Below are 19,359 nucleotides of genomic sequence, written 5' to 3'. Positions count from 1 at the left end.
GGTAAGGGGGGACCGGAGCTGTGAACGGGGGGGGGACGGGACCGGAGATGTGAAGGGGGGGGGGAGGGGAACGGATCAGAGATGTGAAGGGAAGGACGGACCGGAGCTATGAACGGGGGAGGTGGACACACCTTTAGTTGTGAACGGGGGATGGGGGGGCAGAGCTGGGAAGGGAGGAGGGGCGCATTCATGTGCAGGGGGGGGACCAGAGTGCTGTGAATGGAGGAGAAAGAGAGAGGGAGGCAGACAGAGGAAGAGGGAGAAAGACAGGTGAATAGAGAGAGAGAGGGGAGCAGAGAGATACGGGGAACGGGAAAATTAAGACCCGGGCAATGCCGGCTATATAAGCTAGTATCTAATAAACAGCAATACACATACAATTATGTGATGTAATTTTCTGTCATTCTGCAGGTCTCCAGGATGACAGACGGTGCTCCTAAATTCGGAACCAAGCAGGGTCGTTGGGGTTTTTCACCCAGGGAAGGATGTAACAGGGTATGTCCAGCCGTACCTGTTTCTCCCCACATACTGTAGTGTTTCTGCTAAGTAAGTCCTGATAAGATCCAGGCATTAGCAGGTTAATCTGTGGGCCCTTGACCCCGCTCCCTGCTTCCCCAGAAAGTGAAGGAATGTAGGTGGTGTCTCATGGCCTTTGTACAGCCCCTTGTAGGTGGGTACAGTCCATGAGCCCGCCCATTCCAGAAGTTTCAAAGGGGAGTAGGCTAAAGTTAGAGCAGTCTTCCTCTCCCCCTGGGAGAGAGAGAGAATGTAGGAGTCTTCCTCTCCACCTTGGAGAGAGAGGATGCAGGAGTGTGTCCCTCCCTGATCCCTGGCTAGGGTGAAGGAGGGTGAGGTGATGGTGGGAACTGCGAGTCTTGCCCATTGCGGGGTAAGCCTGTTCACTTGGCTGGCTAGTCAAGACCACCTGAAGAAGTGGAAGTAAAGCACCATCCAGAAGTCCTGGGGCGTATGCAGAAGAGTATGCTGCCAAGCTGACTGATGCTGAATAAAGATCCTGCAATTATACCTCAGCCTAAGGTGTCAGTTACTAGGCTGAGAGAAGGCATGTGTGTAGTGATGGGTGCTAACGCCTACACTTGTGGGAGCCATCGCTACTGGAGGCGCTGATAACACCAAGATGAACCAGAATCCTGTAAGAGCCAGTCCTGTCCAGTCTCATAACACCCTCACCACACAGACCTCCTGCGAACCAACAGGTGAAGCCCCAAACAGCGAGGTAATGCACTCCTTTCCCATACACTGGCCTGTAAGTGCGGTTTGGGGGGCGGAAGGGAACATGTGTTACATATACATATATAAAGTTTGGCTTATCCCGAGCTGGCGTAGTGACATCAATGGGAGATGGAGATGAGTAAAGGCAAAAAATGGACATGCAGTTCATGTTGAAGTGATTGCACAAGCATTCCTCACAGCAGAAATAATTATGGTTTAGTACCCAAAGTCCCATGGTCTGCAGATATAAAGCAAAAGCAGCCACTGCGCCATTACAAGAATATACACCTATTGTTTAAATGTCCGTCATGCTTTGGTCCTCTTCTGCTGCACTGACAGCCATTTAGTGAACCTTCCAGCTGAATCTTCGCCAATCGATCACAGGAGAATGGATTGATCTGAAACATGGCTAATTACTTATCAATTACTTATCAATTGATGCACATATTAAAGGGGAAAAATGAAAATTAAAAAAACGGCAGCTTGGACAGCTACTTTAAAAAACCAGTGCTATGTCTCAAATTATATTAGGGGTGCAAGTGACAGCATTTTACTTATCAAATACAGCCCGTTTTTCCCTACATATCTTAGGTATGGTAAAAGCTTTACTACTGTAGACCTAATGATGTAATTGCTAAGTCAACATAAACACAACATATCAGTAACATGGCAATTACAGATTAAGACTCCGGTTCCAACCTGCTATCTAGGGACGCTCCGTGGCCAGTCCACTGTGCCTGCGGAGGAATTTGTGTTTCCACGCGGCACGCGGTCACCCGCTCATGCTTATAAAAAGCTGAGTGAAGCACGCGCACGCTTTAAGTGCGTGCTGTGCAGTTGTGGTTCCCGTGAGGACAAACCAGTCCCGGAAACTTCATCTGTAACTAGAATTTTACACACTAAATACCACTGCTTTACCAACTTCAGTGCCAGAGTGACCATTCCGGCACTAAATAGGTTATAGCCATGAAAATCCAGCATGGTATTAAACATTGCAATAATACACCAAGGCATTGATGTAGACTAGGAAGGTCGCATGCTATTGACACATTTCCAAGCAAAGCTATCTTCTCTAGGAAAACTTACATCTTATTACCCAATATACTGTATGCAGCACCTATTAAAATCGGTTGTATGAAACATGAATGCTGCTTTAATTTCTGACATCACCGGGAAATTGAGACAAGAAAGTATGTGTGTGAGGACACAAACAGATTGTCTAATGCGGATTGCTTCATTCCTGTAGCCGGCCTAATCATCCTTCATAAGCAGCTCAATGCATAACATGAAAAACAGCACCATTCACTAGCAAAATCTAGCAAGATACTCTGGGTTGTTCTCAGATTTGACTATATAGGTGTATCAAAGAGGATACACTAAAGAATCCCTTTTGGTAAGCGCACCGCAGACCTTTATGTAATAAACGGTCAGGGGTGAAATAAGTAAATAGTGTTCTTTTTATTTTAATAAATCATGGTGTAGTTAAAACAGTATACGCTTCGGTTGAATATACTGATTTAAAAATTAGACATCTAATGTCTATTCGTAATCTACCATTACGTCTCCTTTAGCTCTTATGTAATTATCTAATTTGTTGTAGTATGGTATACCCAGTAGTCAGATCACTGATATTAATTATCTGTTATTAAACTCCCTGTGTCCCTGCCCACCACCCTGGTATCCGTAGTATAAATAAACAAGACCCCTGCCCTGCATACAGGTAGGGGGGGGCTATATGGTTAGTCAGGTCGTTGTTCAAGATCCCCCTCGTGAGATGTCTAATTTTTAAATCAGTATATTCATCCGAAGCGTATACTGTTTTAACTACACCATGATTTATTAAAATAAAAAGAACACTATTTACTTATTTCACCCCTGACCGTTTATTACATAAAGGTCTGCGGTGCGCCTACCAAAAGGGATTCTTTAGTGTATCCTCTTTGATACACCTATATAGTCATTTTTGACCTATCCCTAGGCAGCACGCCTCCTCCATCAAGGGGTATTAGAGCGAGGTTTCCCTCTATAGTATCTTGTTCTCAGATTTGTAAAAAGTATGTGCATCAAAAGGTTACAAAAAATGAAGGGAAAAGGAGAACAATTTTTAATGTTTACGATCAAAACATTTAGGGCCAGGATGTTATTATGTGTGTATATATGTGTGTATATGTGTGTATATGTGTGTATATATGTGTATATGTGTGTATATGTGTGTATATGTGTGTATATGTGTGTATATGTGTGTATATGTATATTCGCTTGTGAAGATATTTTATAATGAACTATCTAATTAACGCCATCATCTATCAGGTATACACCAGGAACTGTCATATTAGCAGTCCAGTCTTTTATTTGCATAGAATTTTTACTGAACTCAGTACCAAGTCTTCATTCGTATTTTATTTTCCGATCAATATCATTGTGTAGGAAGTTTCTCAGCCTCTAAACCTGGTGCCCTGGTTTTCCCACTGTAGTTAATGTCATTTTCCTTTGAACGGTGAGCAGGTCTAAGCCAACTCCACCTTACCCTGTATATATAATGCTGGAGGGAAACTTTGTGTGAATAGCGGCTATGCTTGACAATTATGGCCCATACAAACATTTGCCAGGAAATGCTACACCATATGGCACCATTCAGTGCTAGGAAGTAGTAAGGAAACAATGCACTGACACCGTTTAGATGTCTTGTGTGGTTTTACTGGAGGTTGGACCAATGCAGTCTCTTCTGCTTCAGGTACAGAGAGATACTCCATTGTGCACACGCTAATTTACAAACTTATGATTCATATAGGGGGGGGGAGAGAATATTTGCAGGTGACTGTGACATTGTGGCACTTTCAGCACTAAAAGATATCCTATCAAATATGTGTCCTTTGTCTTTCCAGAGTGCTGTCGGTCTTCTGTGATCATGTTTGTGTGATCACTTGGGATAACAATCACCTGTCGCAAATGGAAGTGGAGGGGGCATATTGATCACAATCACAATTGAGAAGGCAACACAACTCAACTTATTTATAAATAAGATGCCTTTGTCAGTTTATTTCCCCGGTTAGCGTAAAGGTGGAATGTTGTGTAGCTAAAAACAATAAAACACTAGAACAGAACCATGCTATTTTCAGCTTCAGCTTTCAGCCCAATAGGAAACCACAACCAATGATGTTGCAGCCTCACATTGGTCAGAGATCTGACAGTCATTTGGCTTCCCCTGGAGATATTTCAACCCGGTAACTTAACTGGGAAACTGAACCTGAAAATAGTGTGTGGTTCACCTCCAGAAAATGTTCCGGTTTACTGAAAACTCTGACTAGGTGAGTGCAGGTCAACCAAGTGTTTTCCTCTACACTTAACCCACTGTGCCCATTCAACCTCTTGTTGAACACAAAGTGATGTAACATAAAAAAAGAGTAGCCAGAGAAAAGCACAGCCCTCCTAAGCCTCTGTGTCCCGTGTGTACAAATTAACAAACATTTAAAAAGAAAATACTTATAGGTGTTAACTTGTAGCTTTAACGCCTCTTGTTTACTGCATCTTTAAATAAAGCAATCAACACTACCCTTACCCATTAATTTTGGTACCATATTGCGCACAAGTTCTATTTTTAATTTGCCAATACATAATGAAATTACATTTCCTGCACGGATATGCCATGTACACTTGTATGCCATCTTATGGAATGAATTTAGGTTCCATTACACAGTTTAACTATTTGGGGCAGGATCTCCTGAATCGGGTTGTACCCCTTACTGGATGTCTGTACTGCTTAGCTGCAATGTGATGTTTTTCAACCCTGGATAACAAATGGTGTAAAGTGCCAAGTACGGCATAGACATTTTATGTTTTAAACACTTGCACGATTAAGTGGTAAAAACACATAACAGGTATATCAGAACAAACAGAGCTGTACATAGTGAAGGTGTGCTAGATTAGCAGGTAACGTATGTCAAAGAAATAGGAATAAACAGGCACTGCCATCCAAATGAGAAGATATACATAGATGTATAACAGTCCTCACTGCCAGTTAATACCCAATCACTCCGTATGCTCTATCAATAGTTATTTGTAAGGGATTCTACCCAAATGCAGTCTGGCCAGGAAAGGGTAAACAGATTTCCATTTAGTTTCTTATAAAAACAGGTGTTTAAACCAGATAGATTAAAAAAGAAAAAAAAAACCACAAGAATATATAAACTTCCCAGTTGTCAAATTCACAAACTCTGCTACAGCTGGATGACCATACTGTATACAAACTGAGTAAGGCAGCACAGATTTATGGTGCTGTTTAATGCTTGTGCACTTGATGACAGATATTGCATCCCTAACCATTTACTATCCTTAAAGTCGACGGTGTTCATTTTTTATTTATTTCCCAGAATCCTCTTTCTTGCTTTGTAACTCATCTTTACATAGATTTCCTAGAAGAGCATGACAATATCTATTGTACAGCGAGAGCACCTGAAGGCAAGATGCCAACAGTAAAAAAATAAATAAAACCCTTACCATTTTTTCATCCACTGTGATGAGTTGCGTGTCTTGAGCTTGGTTCTGTGCCAGCTGCCATGTGGAAGTGCTCAGTGACCTGCGGTGCAAGACTTGAAGTTAAAAATGATTCATGCAATGAGAAAATAGAGGCAGACAAATCTTACATAAACAAGTTACTTTAACAATATCCGTCTTGTAAAAAAAGTAAAAAATGGAAGAGGGAGAGATGAGGGTACAAAAATCCTTTTTTCTCCCCAATTAGTTCTGTCTGCTGAGTTTTTGGCAGACTCCCACTTAGCAGTTCACAACAGGCTGCACTTTATGTCAGCCTACAGGCTCTGTCACAGAGAGACTGCCGGTGGCAAACACTGTACTTCTCTATATGAATGTACAGTAGCGGGTTTGTCACGAACAGATAGAACAAAGCTGCAACAACTATTTCAGAACTCTGATCCCAAAATGATGGCATCAGTGGGGAAAAAAAAATAAAAGTGTGCGCTCAATTGTATTAGCTGTAAGCTCTAATTACAAAAAAAACAAAATACATTTTACGGATAGAATCTGAAGTGAAATTTGTAGAGGCGTGGTACAGCACATAACATTAACATTTAAATTTGCTGTGCAACAATTTTGTTTCTTCTAAAGACTGATGAATCACTTAACTTTCCTAAGACTTGTAATAAATAACCTGTAACCCGCTGATAGAAATAATGTGATGTTCAACTTCCGGACTGCTAGATCAGGGACTGAAAATAATAACTAATGTACCATATAGTTGGACTTTTTTTTGTTGGTCAAATTTAAAAAAATAAATAAAATATTGTCACCATTAATTTACTTTTGTCTTTTGGACTGCCAATTACCGTTACTAGGTTTTCATATAAAATGCATTACAACCTTTTTAAAGTAAACAAAGAAGTCTACACAGAAAGCACAAAAACAGTAGTTCTGTTCATAGGTGATTTCTAATAAAATCAACTCCCTAACGTTCCCTTAATATAGCCATTTTGTAGTGGTTAAAATGGTTGTAAATGTAGAGTTATAGATGTCTTGTAATCGGGCCATACCTTCCAGTGCTACAATAAAAAAAATAAAAACAGGTGTATATTGTGACAGACAGACAGACACTTTGCCTATATGAAATAAAAATTCTCATCTCAAACATTGGGCAAGAACTGGGGCGTAGCCCGGGAGCCGTCTCTTCCCACCACCCTCCTTACCCCCCACCACCTGTAGAGACAGGCAGGGGGAGATGGTATGTGGCGGCGGGGCCCTCAGCGTTAAAGGATAAACCGGTAGAAGAATCAGCACTTGGTACAGAGGCAGAGCAGGACGGCAGGGAAGGCGAGCACCCCAGCGGTCTGACACGGAAGTCTTCCTTGCTTCCAGTGTCTGCTGCTAGAGTGCGTTCCTCACCTCGTGCCGTCCTGCTCTGGTGCCGATTCTTCTACCGGTTTGTCCTTTAACACGGGGGCCCGCTACCGCCGCATACTTTTTGGGGGCACAAAAAATGTCCGCCCATATATTTTCCGCACTCTCTGGCCTATCGGGTGTGATGGGAATGCACTTGCATGTGGCGGCCGCCTCCTTCCTGCCACCCAGCTCAATTCGAATCCCCGCGTCAAATCACATTGCGTTACCGTGGCAACGCGACGCCGTGTGATGTCACGGTGACATCCGTGGCGTCATTTCACGCTGGGATTCGAATGGAGGAGGGTGGAAGCCGGCAGTTATTTCTAACGATACCAGTCACTGTCGCAAGCACAGAACGTGCATTTTCCAAACTAAAAACTTAAGAGTTATTTGAGAAGTGCCATGGGACAGGAAAGACCAAGTGGATTGAGTTTACTCTCTATGTCTTCTGAGAAACTATGTGGATCAAAACACTGACGTGTTTGCTGAGCGAAAAGTGCGGAAATGGAACTTCTGACTTAAAAATAAATGGTGAGTACATTTGAGATATCTATATATCTCTATCTATATATCTACAGCCATACCCCGCATTAACATACGCAATGGGACCGGAGCATGTATGTAAAGCGAAAATGTACTTAAAGTGAAGCACTACCTTTTTCCCACTTATCGATGCATGTACTGTACTGCAATCGTCATATACGTGCATAACTGATGTAAATAACACATGTGTAATAGGCTCTATAGTCTCCCCGCTTGCGCACAGGTTGGATACAGGTAGGGAGCTGGTATTGCTGTTCAGGAAGTGCTGACCGGCGCATGCGTGAACTGCCGTTTGCCTATTGAGCGAGATGTACTTACTCGCGAGTGTACTTAAAGTGAGTGTCCTTAAACCGGGGTATGCCTGTATATCTCTATATATAAAATGTGCCGTATATTTAATTTTTAATCTATAGGATACACTGATTTTTAATGGGGCCCTGAAAAATGATCTTTGCCCTGGAGCCCGCTCATGTCTAGCTACGCCACTGGGCAAGATCCACACTTTTTAGGAAAGCAAGTTCTTTCCAACTAACATTTGCAGCCTCTCACCCTCCCTTGTATATTTTGATTTAAATGTAGTAATTCTTTGGGAAGACCCATGTGTACAATAAAGCAAACCAGCCAGTCAAAATGTACAGCGCTACGAACTACAGTACAACACATTAGTCCAAAGCCATTCCATCCCAATGATCTTACACCAACGATCGGTAATCCTTACCCATATCAGTGCGTAGTTTCTTCTCCTCAGAATTTTATTTCATATAGCGATTCTCCCAATGACGCAAAGTGCCTGGTACTGGTACTTTTTTTTCTACAGATACAGTCCCTGCCCAGATGAGTTCACAGTCTATGATCTCCTTCTCCCTAGAAGTGTCCATGCTTAGCATGTAAAATGCTTAACTCAGAAACCCACTTACTATACCTTTTCAGGTTAGCAGCAGAACCATACAACAATCCTGCCTCTGACATTCATTCCCTGTGCCACAGAAGATTTTAGTCCCAGGCTTCACCGCATAACTGGTGACTCCAGTTACTAAAGCTCAGTCCTACAAACCTTCATTCCAGACAGTGCACCCTATGGCTTCCACATCATCGCTGTCACCAAGAATCTACTCGATTTCCTTTATTATTAGGTTCAAAGCCCTTTATCTGCATGCGCCTCTGGCTACAAAGAATGCTTCCTATTGGCCCACAAGACCAACGAGATTTGGCAACCATTATTTTTCCCATGAAGGAAGTTGATTTAATTTTTTGCAACTTCACTGGAAGGTACATCAGGACGCAGGGGTGCTCAGAGCTGAAAATAACACAGCTCAGCCCTGGAGGAACCCTGGGTTCTAGTCAGGTTATAAAAAGTTCATATATTTACTTACATTTATGGGGGGGGGGGGAAACGTGTGGGGGCATGTGTTTGAATCTTTCAAATGGTTTAACCAGTGGATATGCAAAAATAAATAAATTTATACCCTGCAAGCTTAGCATTCAGACGTAAAAAAAAAAAAAAAAAAAAAAAAAGGGTGGGAGTAACTTCAATAGAGACTTCAACACCAAGTTTAAACACACCTCAGATGTGAATTGTACAAATTGCTTGTTTAGATCTGAACGCAATAATTTATGTTATCACAATAGATTTTAAGCATTCAACCTCCAGAATCTCACAGACTAAAGTTGGGTAACTCATTCAGATGTACTTATACAAACTTAAAAGTAATCAACAAAAACATTTACTTAAGTATATAAAAATGAAAAAAATGAAAAAAGAGACAGTTTAGACTACGGCACATAGGAACAGTGTTTGTGTGCGTATATATAACATAAATTGTGAGTGCATCAGAAGCTAGAGAATGCAGAATAAAACATTCCTCCCAATAACCAGGTATGAACAATGGGTACAAGTTTAGTACAAGGTGAAAATAATGTATACTGTACATCTGCTGCAATTTTTCTTCCGAAACATACAGGAATGTACGAACATCAGATGCCAACATAATGTAACCCCTGCACATATGCAAGTAGAAGTTATCTTTCCTGCTTTTTATGTTCAATGGTTAGGTTCTGATTAAAGTTGCAACCATGTATAGAGAACCTGGGAGAGGGGACGGGGGGGGACGGGGGGAGAAGAGGTCATGTGGTCTTCCTTAAAGAAATGCATTTATACTTAAAGTAAAGATTTGGCGGTTCTGTTTCATTAAACATTAGGCATGATTTATTTTTCCTCAGGGCCTCTAAGTGGGGTTGTGTTTGTCAGTCACTTGCTTCCTTGACCCATATCATATATGGCCTTCTCAGAGAGAGAATAAAGATAAAAGAAAGGAGATAAAAGGGGGTGCTGCCTGTGCAAACTCATGTGTAACAGTGACATCACACTAGCCAGAGGAAAATCAAACTCAAAATGATTCATACATTTTGTTGTGCTTAGACATTTCTGCTTGGCCTGTTTTTAGTGCTTGTATATTATATTATGACCCGATATTGTGGGATTAACATGTCTCAGAAGAACAAGTACTTTATCATTAAGAGGAAACTGGCTTATAATCAGTGCAGCTCTCACAGTATCCGATTGTGTTGCATAATCAGCCAAGGTTGAGCATGTTATAAATATCGTGTCCCTATTTCCTCTTCCCATGTGCTACTCTATTTGGGAGAGGGGGAAGTTAAAGTAAGTTCTGTAGAAAGGAGATAGGAAGTCCATGACCTACTTCTGGGCTGTTGTGGAGCCATCCTAAAGCAGCAAAACATGTGAAATCTTGTAACCGTTTAGTTTTATTTTTTTAATATACAGCTCAACCCCGTTATAACGCGGTCCTCGGTGGACACCTGATCCGGCCGTGCTGTAACCGGGGTCACGCCAATTTTTTTTTAAATGGCCTCCACGCGCCTAATCGGGAGGAGGGGGGAGGGAGGCGCCGGCAGCCCTACACGATCCCCAGCAGCCACCGCACTCACCCCACACTTACCCCAGCAGTCTTAGCAGTCCCCGCACTCGCCCCCCACAATTACCCCAGCAGCCGCAACTAGAGGTAGGGGGGTAGGTGTGTGCTGTGTGCCTGCCTGTGTATGTGTGCCTGCGTGCAGTGTAAAAAAAAAAAATCTGGGTCCACGCTCAAGCCACGTTATAAGCGGATCCGCGTTATAGTGGATCGCGCTATAACGGGTTGAGCTGCATCAGTTCTGTAGTATTACATAATAGTGACTGTATTTTAAAAAAATTATATTATTCAACTCAATGCTATTTTGAATGAGTTTTAAAGCATCCTTTGATTTCTATAGCAGGGTTTAGCCCACCTCCCAAGCAGTGCAAAATATTTGCGACACTTTCCGGTTTGTGATAATGTGTTGCCAATATTCCCAGCAGTTTAGGCTGCAAACGGTAACAATAGATATGTTAAGGTAACATTAAAGATACATTATAGCTGCTGATTTACACTGACTGAAGCAGCCATTCTGTTAGACACACAATCAGGATTTTTACAGTACAACAAGAGCACCAAACGATTGCCAGTTAGGCAAGAATGTAGAATTATATATAGTCACATGCTTTACATTAAAAAAAAAAATTTTAAAAAGGGAGGGGGGGGTGAGGGAAATGTAGTAATGTAGCTTTAAAACTCTGTGTCCCCAGTAAATCTCTTTATTGCCTGTGCATAGAGACAGTTCTGGTTCTAATGTTCTGGGGCTCTCAGGAGGACTTGCTGTACAATTCTATGACAGGTTCAGAGAGCATTCGGCACTTTTCTGAGTATTGATTTGTAAGGGACATCCTAAATCATAGATGCCAGAGCTTATTTATTTTTTTACCAAAAAATATTGTAAAGTTAGTAAACATGGAGAGCAGAGAGTTGGGAGGGGTTTGATTTCCTGTGCACAATTACAAATCGGACAAAATAACAGGACAAGCAGAAACACTTCAGCAGCATAATAAAATGTATCAAAGGGCCGTACTTGCATTTACAATCAGTAAGTATACTGTATAAAGCAACATAAACTTGGGCATCTCTTTAACATTGCATGGGAATAGCAATTTTGCCTGACTTTTCTCGCTGAAAACAAAATCATACTGCTAGAATACAGCTTAGTAGTCAGAACAGGGGTGCACAAACTGGGTGGCACGAGATTTTCTTCGGAGGCGGTGCTTACAGAGGCCACGCGCTCTTTCCCTAAGAGTTTAAATAAAATGTTGGGTGATCGCGCAAGGCCTCTAACTCTCTTACCTCCGGTGGCTTCCGGTGACAAATCACGCCGCGGGGGTCACATGACGTCACGTTACCATGGCAAGATGACGTTGTGATGTTAGAAACACCGGTAAGGGGCGCAGACTTAAAAAAAAAAAAAAAAAGTTTGGGTCAGAAGACTCAACAGACTTTGAAGATGATTTTTTTTTTCCCCTTATGAGATATCATTGGATGATATGTACCTGAGGTTTTTTGTTTGCCTTCCTCTGGATCAACAAGTATAGATATAGGGTACAGTATCTGTTGTCTAAATTTAGCATAGGTTGAACTTGATGGCCGGATGTCTTTTTTCAACCTCATCTACTATGTAACTATGAAAGGTTGATTTTTTTTTACACCAAACTCTTAAGGTTTCTCATGACCATGCTCAGCCATACCTTTGGGATCAAGACTCCATGTAACATTTTCAGTTATTTCCCACAAACCTGATAAATTTGATGGCAAATATAAATTGTCAAAATTAGTTAATTCCACCCCCCCCCCCCCCCCCCGCCTCACCCCATTCCCGACCTCCCCACAAAATAGCATCAATGGGATTTATTCATTACGTGTTTCAGACATCTCCTGCAAAAATATGCTAACTAAAAACACACCTGTGTATTTAAAGAAAATATATGTTTGTAGTAATAGATACAGTATGACGCCACTAGTAACAAAACGGTTTGATAGAGCTTTCACTTCTGAAGCCTCTTAAATATCTTTGGGTGAAGTGCTATTGTTCTGTGTAGTAGTACTTCAGCAATTAAAATGAAAAAAGGTTACTGAGTAGAGGACAGCCCATTGGTAGAGCTCCATGTAAAGGTTGATCACACAGTGCCACGGTAATATGAAATAACTCATCCAAAATTAAAATATGAAGTAAGGGTTGAGATTGCCTTGGTATCTGACAAACTCATCTAGCGGATAACCACGCAGAAGCTAGTTGCCCATGTTGGAGGTTGTGGTCACACAGGCACTTCATATATTCACTGGACTTGCCCAGTTACGTCACCTTTCTGGGATAAAGTTAAACACCAGATTGACCAAATACTACAAACAATTCCAAATGTGCCTTAGGCGAGTTACCATCCAGCCGCACATCTCGACAGCGGCAAGATGTTCAATCATACAAAATTCAAAGCACTTTGCCACACCAGAGTTTGGATTCTTTCTCCAAAGTAAGATCTATATCTGAGATGGAAAAGCTGAATATTAAACCCTCTATGCAGAGTCTTTTAAAAGATATTTATGTTCTGGATCAATGCCTCTCCAGAAAATGTTCCATCCAGGATAAGAACAGCACTTTAAACCACCAAGTTTAGATTAAATCTTTGATGAAACCATATGAACAGGGCATCACCCATACATAAAGAAATTACCAAGTTACAATCATACAAATTTCAACGGATTCTTTTTTGTGCTGCCATGTTTAGGTTCTTGTTACTATCCAATTATCACTTCCTGTAAGGACCATTTGGCAACATTAGGATGGAGTATCTGAGAACAGCGTTGTTTTAATATAAAAGATTTCCCTTGAGACTGTGGGAGATTTACCAAGCTTCAATGCAGTGATCCTGCATTTCCAATGGTCAATGGTACCGCAGTGCAGCAAAAGACAGAACAGCCCAAAGCTACATCCAATGTGACAAAAATTCACAGTGAAACACATATCCTCATGAATAAGGTTCATTTAGTTAAACCCTTTGGCCAAAGCGTTATATGCCTGCAAGCCCTATCAAGGCATGACCAGTAAGTAGGTCCTAACACTACCTATGCAAATTCTCAGTTACCTCTGCTGGAGGGAGAATGGCCACAATGGATCTGTACTGCACATTGGATGTAGCATTGGGCTTTTCTGTCTTTTGTTGTGAACATTTGGTCACGCTCAGTAGCTCTCCTTTTGACAGACATACGATGTGGGGTTCTGAACTTGCTGTTTATTAATTTGATTTTCAGCTGGTATCAGTTGTTTGGAGGTTAGTGGCCCCTCCTCCCACAGTTTAAGCCTGCCCCACCCTACTTTTTAAGTAGCAAGGTTTCTTTTTCTTGTTCTTGTTCAGTACAGGTACATTGTAGCTCTGTTCTATTTAGAATCATTTGTATACTAGTTAGCTGATTAAGTATCAACTCTGTAGCTGTTCGTGTCCCATTTGTATAGGCAGGTTTGAAATGAGCTACAATGATCTTTTCCTATGAGGTTAGTGCTCTCTGTGGTATGTTAAATAACTCTCTATTTACCCACTTAGGCCCGGGCCCTATAGGGGTGAGGCGATCCGAGCCGCGCTGACCCTGAGGCTCGCCTGCTGAAATCTGGGCGATTTCATGCCCATACAGGCGAGCCAGCGGGCGCGATCGGAGCCGGGGGAAGGGGGTTGGAGGCGGGGCAGTGACGTCGCTGGGCCAATCGCCCGCGACGCACTGTCGACGTCACGGCGCCGACGTCACGGCGCTGTGACGTTGACACTGCTGTGCTGTGATTGGAGGTTTTCAGCCGACAGCACGCTGAAAACCAGCTTGGCGCTCGGCTGAAACCTCCAACTCGTCAGCACGCCTGCGGACGCTCGCGTGAGCCCCCTCTCAAGGCATCCTCATTGAGGATGCAGGGGCTCAGCGCGGAGCGTCCGCACGCCTCAGCACAGCCTGTCCGTCTATGGACTCGGCCTCAGTTGGGATTATTTGTAGTTGGAGCAGGACATGAGATTTGGGACCTAGGTTCTTTTTCTTTCTTGCCATATTTTATAAGCTTAATTTTATTAAAGGACAAAAAGAAAGAGACAAGCATGACCGTATTAGAAAAATATAATATGAGCCCCCAATTCGCACATCTATGGTGAGGGAGAGGGAGAGACACACACACACGAGAAGTTTATATAAATCACCACATTTAGTGCACCAAGATCTCTTCCATATTTAATCCAATACAGCATTGCAGTGAGATCATAAAACAAGACTCAAATTATCATAATAGTACACATAGTAAGTACATAGAAAAATCTAATGCATATACATTTTTAAATGCAATATAAAAAAAGGTAAGAGTGTACCACAAATAATGAAAATTACAGGCCAACACACTGGTGAATGAGACTATATAGAGTAAATTGGTGAGAGACATTGCTCTATTTTATAGACACACACGTGCCGAGTTTTTTTAATTAGAGGTGGCCACCATCCTGGTGTCACCTCATGACATGATGACATGACCTAGTGAAGTGTAGAGGAATGCTGTGTGATTTGAACCCATACATTGTTAATAAAGAGTGGTGTTGAACCAAAAATAAATTAACACCTAGTTCACATGATGATTGTAAACCAATTGAGTGCCGGACAGTGCCAGCCAAACAGCGCTCCAAGAAACAAATTGGAACTTCTCTATATGGATAAAACCATCAGGCAACCAACATGACACAAAAATATATAACTACATACAGTCAAATCATATAGAGAAATAGCGTAGGAGTTTTAAATGAATCCAAGTGTCATATAGCATATGTGCACAGTAAAGTCATCATGTAACATGTATAAACAGTACCATTTCACAATACAAAATCAGAACGATACAGATGTTTATATATTCATAAATTATATATTAATTCCTAAAACTTAACAAGGCATATCGAATCTTCATCATGACTGTGCAATGTTCCATACACCTATACAGCAACCACCACACGGGTCTGAGATTTTGTATCTATACCAAGGAAATACATGCAAATAATCAAATACAGATATATAAAACAAATGAATAATAAAAACTTTAAAGAACACTTATCTGAAGAGATATACAATATATCACAAACCATAACAGGCAGATTAAGATAAAGGCACAAAAAAAGAACCAGGGAAATAATATTTTATTGTAAATGTTGATCACCATAAAAATGATTTATCCAATAGATAAAAAATAAGAATAAATCTATAGAAAACATGAAGTCCTTTAGTTCATTCAATCCATTTGGAGAAATGGAATTCAATTTATCTATCCAAAATAATTCACATTGTTTACGTAGTCTGTCTCCCCCACGCTTTGGAACAAAAACCACCTGTTCTATGATTTTGTATCTAAGCTGACTAACTGTGCGTTTGTGTTCTTGGAAGTGTTTTGCAACTGGTGTGACTTCTGAATTAGGTCTACTGAGACTTGTGTGTTCACTTATCCAGGGAGAGAACGTATGAGGAAAGTCTCGCCTATGTAAAAACTCCCACGGGGGCACTTGAGTAGATATACTACAAAAACTGTTTGACAATTTACATGTTTTAATTTTTCATTATTTCCCTCATCGTGAATGAAAGAATGTATCCCCTTTAATAACTTTACTGAAAAATCCTACTATATATTCACACACACACGCCTCTTTTTAAGCCACAATATAAATCTAAAATCTGACATGCAGAATAGTAGTACAATGTAGAAAGGATCTTGGATATCCTATGCGTTCATAGTTGAACAGAGATCAATTATTGTATGACAGTCATTTGGCAAACTGATCACACACTACTATAGAAATGCTTTTGATCAATGTAATGGTCCTTAAGAAAAACCAGTACATTTTCTTTTGACCAACAGTCTTTTATAGCTACAACTAAATAGCCCATTCAACACCAATGGGGACTACAAACTCACTGATCTACTGGACAACACATTCCAGTTCCCCTGTAAGAGGCAAAACCTAAGCAAAATCCTTCAGAAATTGGATAGTAATCTTTATAAATCTAAAAAGTGTGGCAAGTCATAATATAAATTAGAAGAAAAAAAAAATCAATTTTTACATTGTCTGCGATGAACACATTTAGTAGTTATTTAGAATTTTACACGCATAGACCCCGTTTAAAAGGCAATAACCACATTCGCCTTGTAAAGAATTTGCCAACACGTTACACAAATTACACCAGTTAATTTATTGCATGGAAGTTAGAAATGGCCATGAGATACATTTTAAAATGTCAGCTCCTTAGGCTAAGATTATACCATGTGCGCGACGGACTGCATAGACTCGCGTACGTATGAAGCCTCAGCGATGTGTTAACTGAGCTGGAGGCGATCAGGAGACGTGGAGGACGCTTCATAAAGCTGGTTCGCCCTCATTGGCTTAACTGCTCACGTGACGTGGACGCGCTTGAAAAGAAACATTTTGTCTCTTCAAAACGCGGTCGCGCCAGCGCACTAGGGGCGGCCTCAGGCATTATGTAATGTGCTTGTCGCGCACCAATTGTGCAGACTCTAATCTCAGCCTTACATGGAGGGATAACAAAGAAAATTCTCCTGTGTTTAAATTGTTGTACATAGGGTACAGACCAGGGCTGGGAAACTAGTCCTCAAGGGCCACCAACAGGTCAGGTTTTCAGGATATCCCTGCTTCAGCACTGATTGAGCCACCTGTGCTGAAGCAGAGATATCCTGAAAACCTGACCTGCTGGAGGCCCTTGAGAACTGAAGTTGACCACTCCTGGTTTAGACTAGGAATACACCACGCATGTTACCAGCAATCTGTTATGAAGTAACAAGTGATGTTTGCCCACACAAATACGGAGGATGCCTCAAGCACTCGATTGTGAATTTACTTTCTGAGTATCCCTATGGTCTAACGACATTACCCTGCTTTCTTCACTAACCAGATGTCACCTTAAAATACCTTAACAAGGGGGTCGCGCGTGACGACAATGCGGGTGCACCCAAGCTAAGGAAGCTCCGTGCGCCCCACCGAGTATTTACTTTAAAAACGCCCGATCGCCGCCTCGGTTAGCCCCACGGGACTTCCTGTGGGTCGGGGAAGCAGGCAGAGATGACCACCAAGAAGGTGCACCAAGAAGGGACCCCAGATCTCTCCGTTTTGGCCGCGGGCAGCAAGCAGCATCAGAGAGGAAGAATGGGAAAGATGGCGGCACTGAGCGCTGCACATGGGAGTGCGTGCACACTGAAGACAATAGGGGAGAGAGACAAGGTATGGCCCTGGAGGGGGATATCCCCAACAGAAAGGCTACCCTAAGAAAACAAATCAGAGAGGGCCAAAGCAAGTGAGGTGGCAGAGGGGGGAGCTACTTCTGATACCGAGATACTGTCAATCACTAAACGGGACCTCCAGAATATGCTAAGAGAGATGCAAGCAAGCTTTCAGTTAACGATGGATAGAGCAGTAAAGGAATTTAAAGCTAAAAGAACTACGGAGCTTGAAAAGAAAATGGTCATCTCTTTACAAAATCAAGAAAATACTGACGATGAAGTCCTGCGTCTCAATGAAGAGATAAGAGCCATGAGGGATGGTATGGACGACCTGGAGAACAGAGAGCGAAGGCAGAATTTATGAATCAGCCATATTCCTGAGTCGGTCTCCGCGGAAGAGCTCCAGCCATATCTTAAAGAGACTGTTTACGTCAATTGAACCCCAGTTGCAAGATGACGATCTTTTGATGGGAAGAGCCCACAGAGCCCTTGGACCGAGATTCGACGATTCCAAAAGAAGAAGAGATGTGGTCCTAGGACTCCACCAATATGCAACCAAAGAAAGGGATCATAAAAGGTTGCAGAAACAGCGGCTCAATTGAATTCGAAAACAGTTCCATCCAGATCTTCCAGGACCTATCCAGGATGACAATTGGGAGGAGAGGACTGCGTCCAGTGATGGCGGTGCTGCAGGAAAAGGGTATTAGTTACCGGTGGGCCTTCCCGTTCCGTTTGGTGGCAGAGGCAGACAGGTCTCCCTTCGCTATCCTGAGGAATCGGCATCTTACCTGTCGGCTCTGAACCCGATTTCCAGCGAAGGTTCGGGCCAGCACCGAAGACCTCCAGAAGATAACACAGATGACAACCGATCGGCTGAGGGTGCGGATACCCGCAGATAAGAGAATCAAGACAGTGCTTGCCACCCTATCCTTATATAACTTCCTTTTTAGTGCATCATTTTAAGGTACTGTACAGCTACATCATTTTATTTAAATTCAACATTGTCACTTTGGGAATGAAAAGGCTTAAAAATGACACACAAATTAGAAAATATCTCCTTGAACAGAAGCATGCAATTTAGGCCAAGTCCATAGTGCATGCGCGCGCGACGAAGTGCATGGCGTTACTTGCGCCTGTCGCCCGAGTGATCTGTATACTTCAGATCGCTTGCAACGGGAGGCCGCCTCTTGTTTGCGCCGCGCACGCCATCGCGATCACTATGGACGAGGCTTTAGATAACTTACCTTTACAAATAAAAAGTATGCAGAACAATGTGTCCGCTAGTAAGGAAGTGTGAACTCGTAGCAGTAAAATCGTAGGCCTTTAACCAACCCACATTGATCACTTTGAGTCTAATAAAACAAGTGGCTGTGGAAGTGCTAAAAGTAAAAGGCACCCCCCACATTCAGTACTACTTCCTGTGTTATGTATACAGATAAAAACTTGAAGCTTTCTACTAAAGTGTTTGTGAAGCTTCGTAGGGTTACACTAAACAGGAGCTTTTATTTCCCACAACTAGGCGTTTAGTCAATAATAGGA

At 42.0% G+C, this 19,359-nt stretch overlaps 1 protein-coding gene across 1 annotated transcript in view; it reads right to left on the bottom strand.

Annotated features, from left to right (window-relative positions):
* Positions 1 to 19,359, bottom strand: part of NDUFS4 (NADH:ubiquinone oxidoreductase subunit S4) — a 125,707-nt gene that overhangs the window by 86,408 nt on the left and 19,940 nt on the right. Inside the window, exon 2 of the mRNA XM_075589110.1 lies at positions 5,731 to 5,809. Coding sequence (XP_075445225.1) covers positions 5,731 to 5,809 — 79 coding nt within the window. The remainder of the gene's footprint in view (positions 1 to 5,730; positions 5,810 to 19,359) is intronic.

Source organism: Ascaphus truei, chromosome 1 (genome assembly GCF_040206685.1).
Source record: "Ascaphus truei isolate aAscTru1 chromosome 1, aAscTru1.hap1, whole genome shotgun sequence".
NCBI classification, from domain to species: domain Eukaryota; kingdom Metazoa; phylum Chordata; class Amphibia; order Anura; family Ascaphidae; genus Ascaphus; species Ascaphus truei.
The sequence above is the reverse complement of the archived record's forward strand: the minus strand, read 5'-3'. Positions and strand labels throughout refer to the sequence as shown.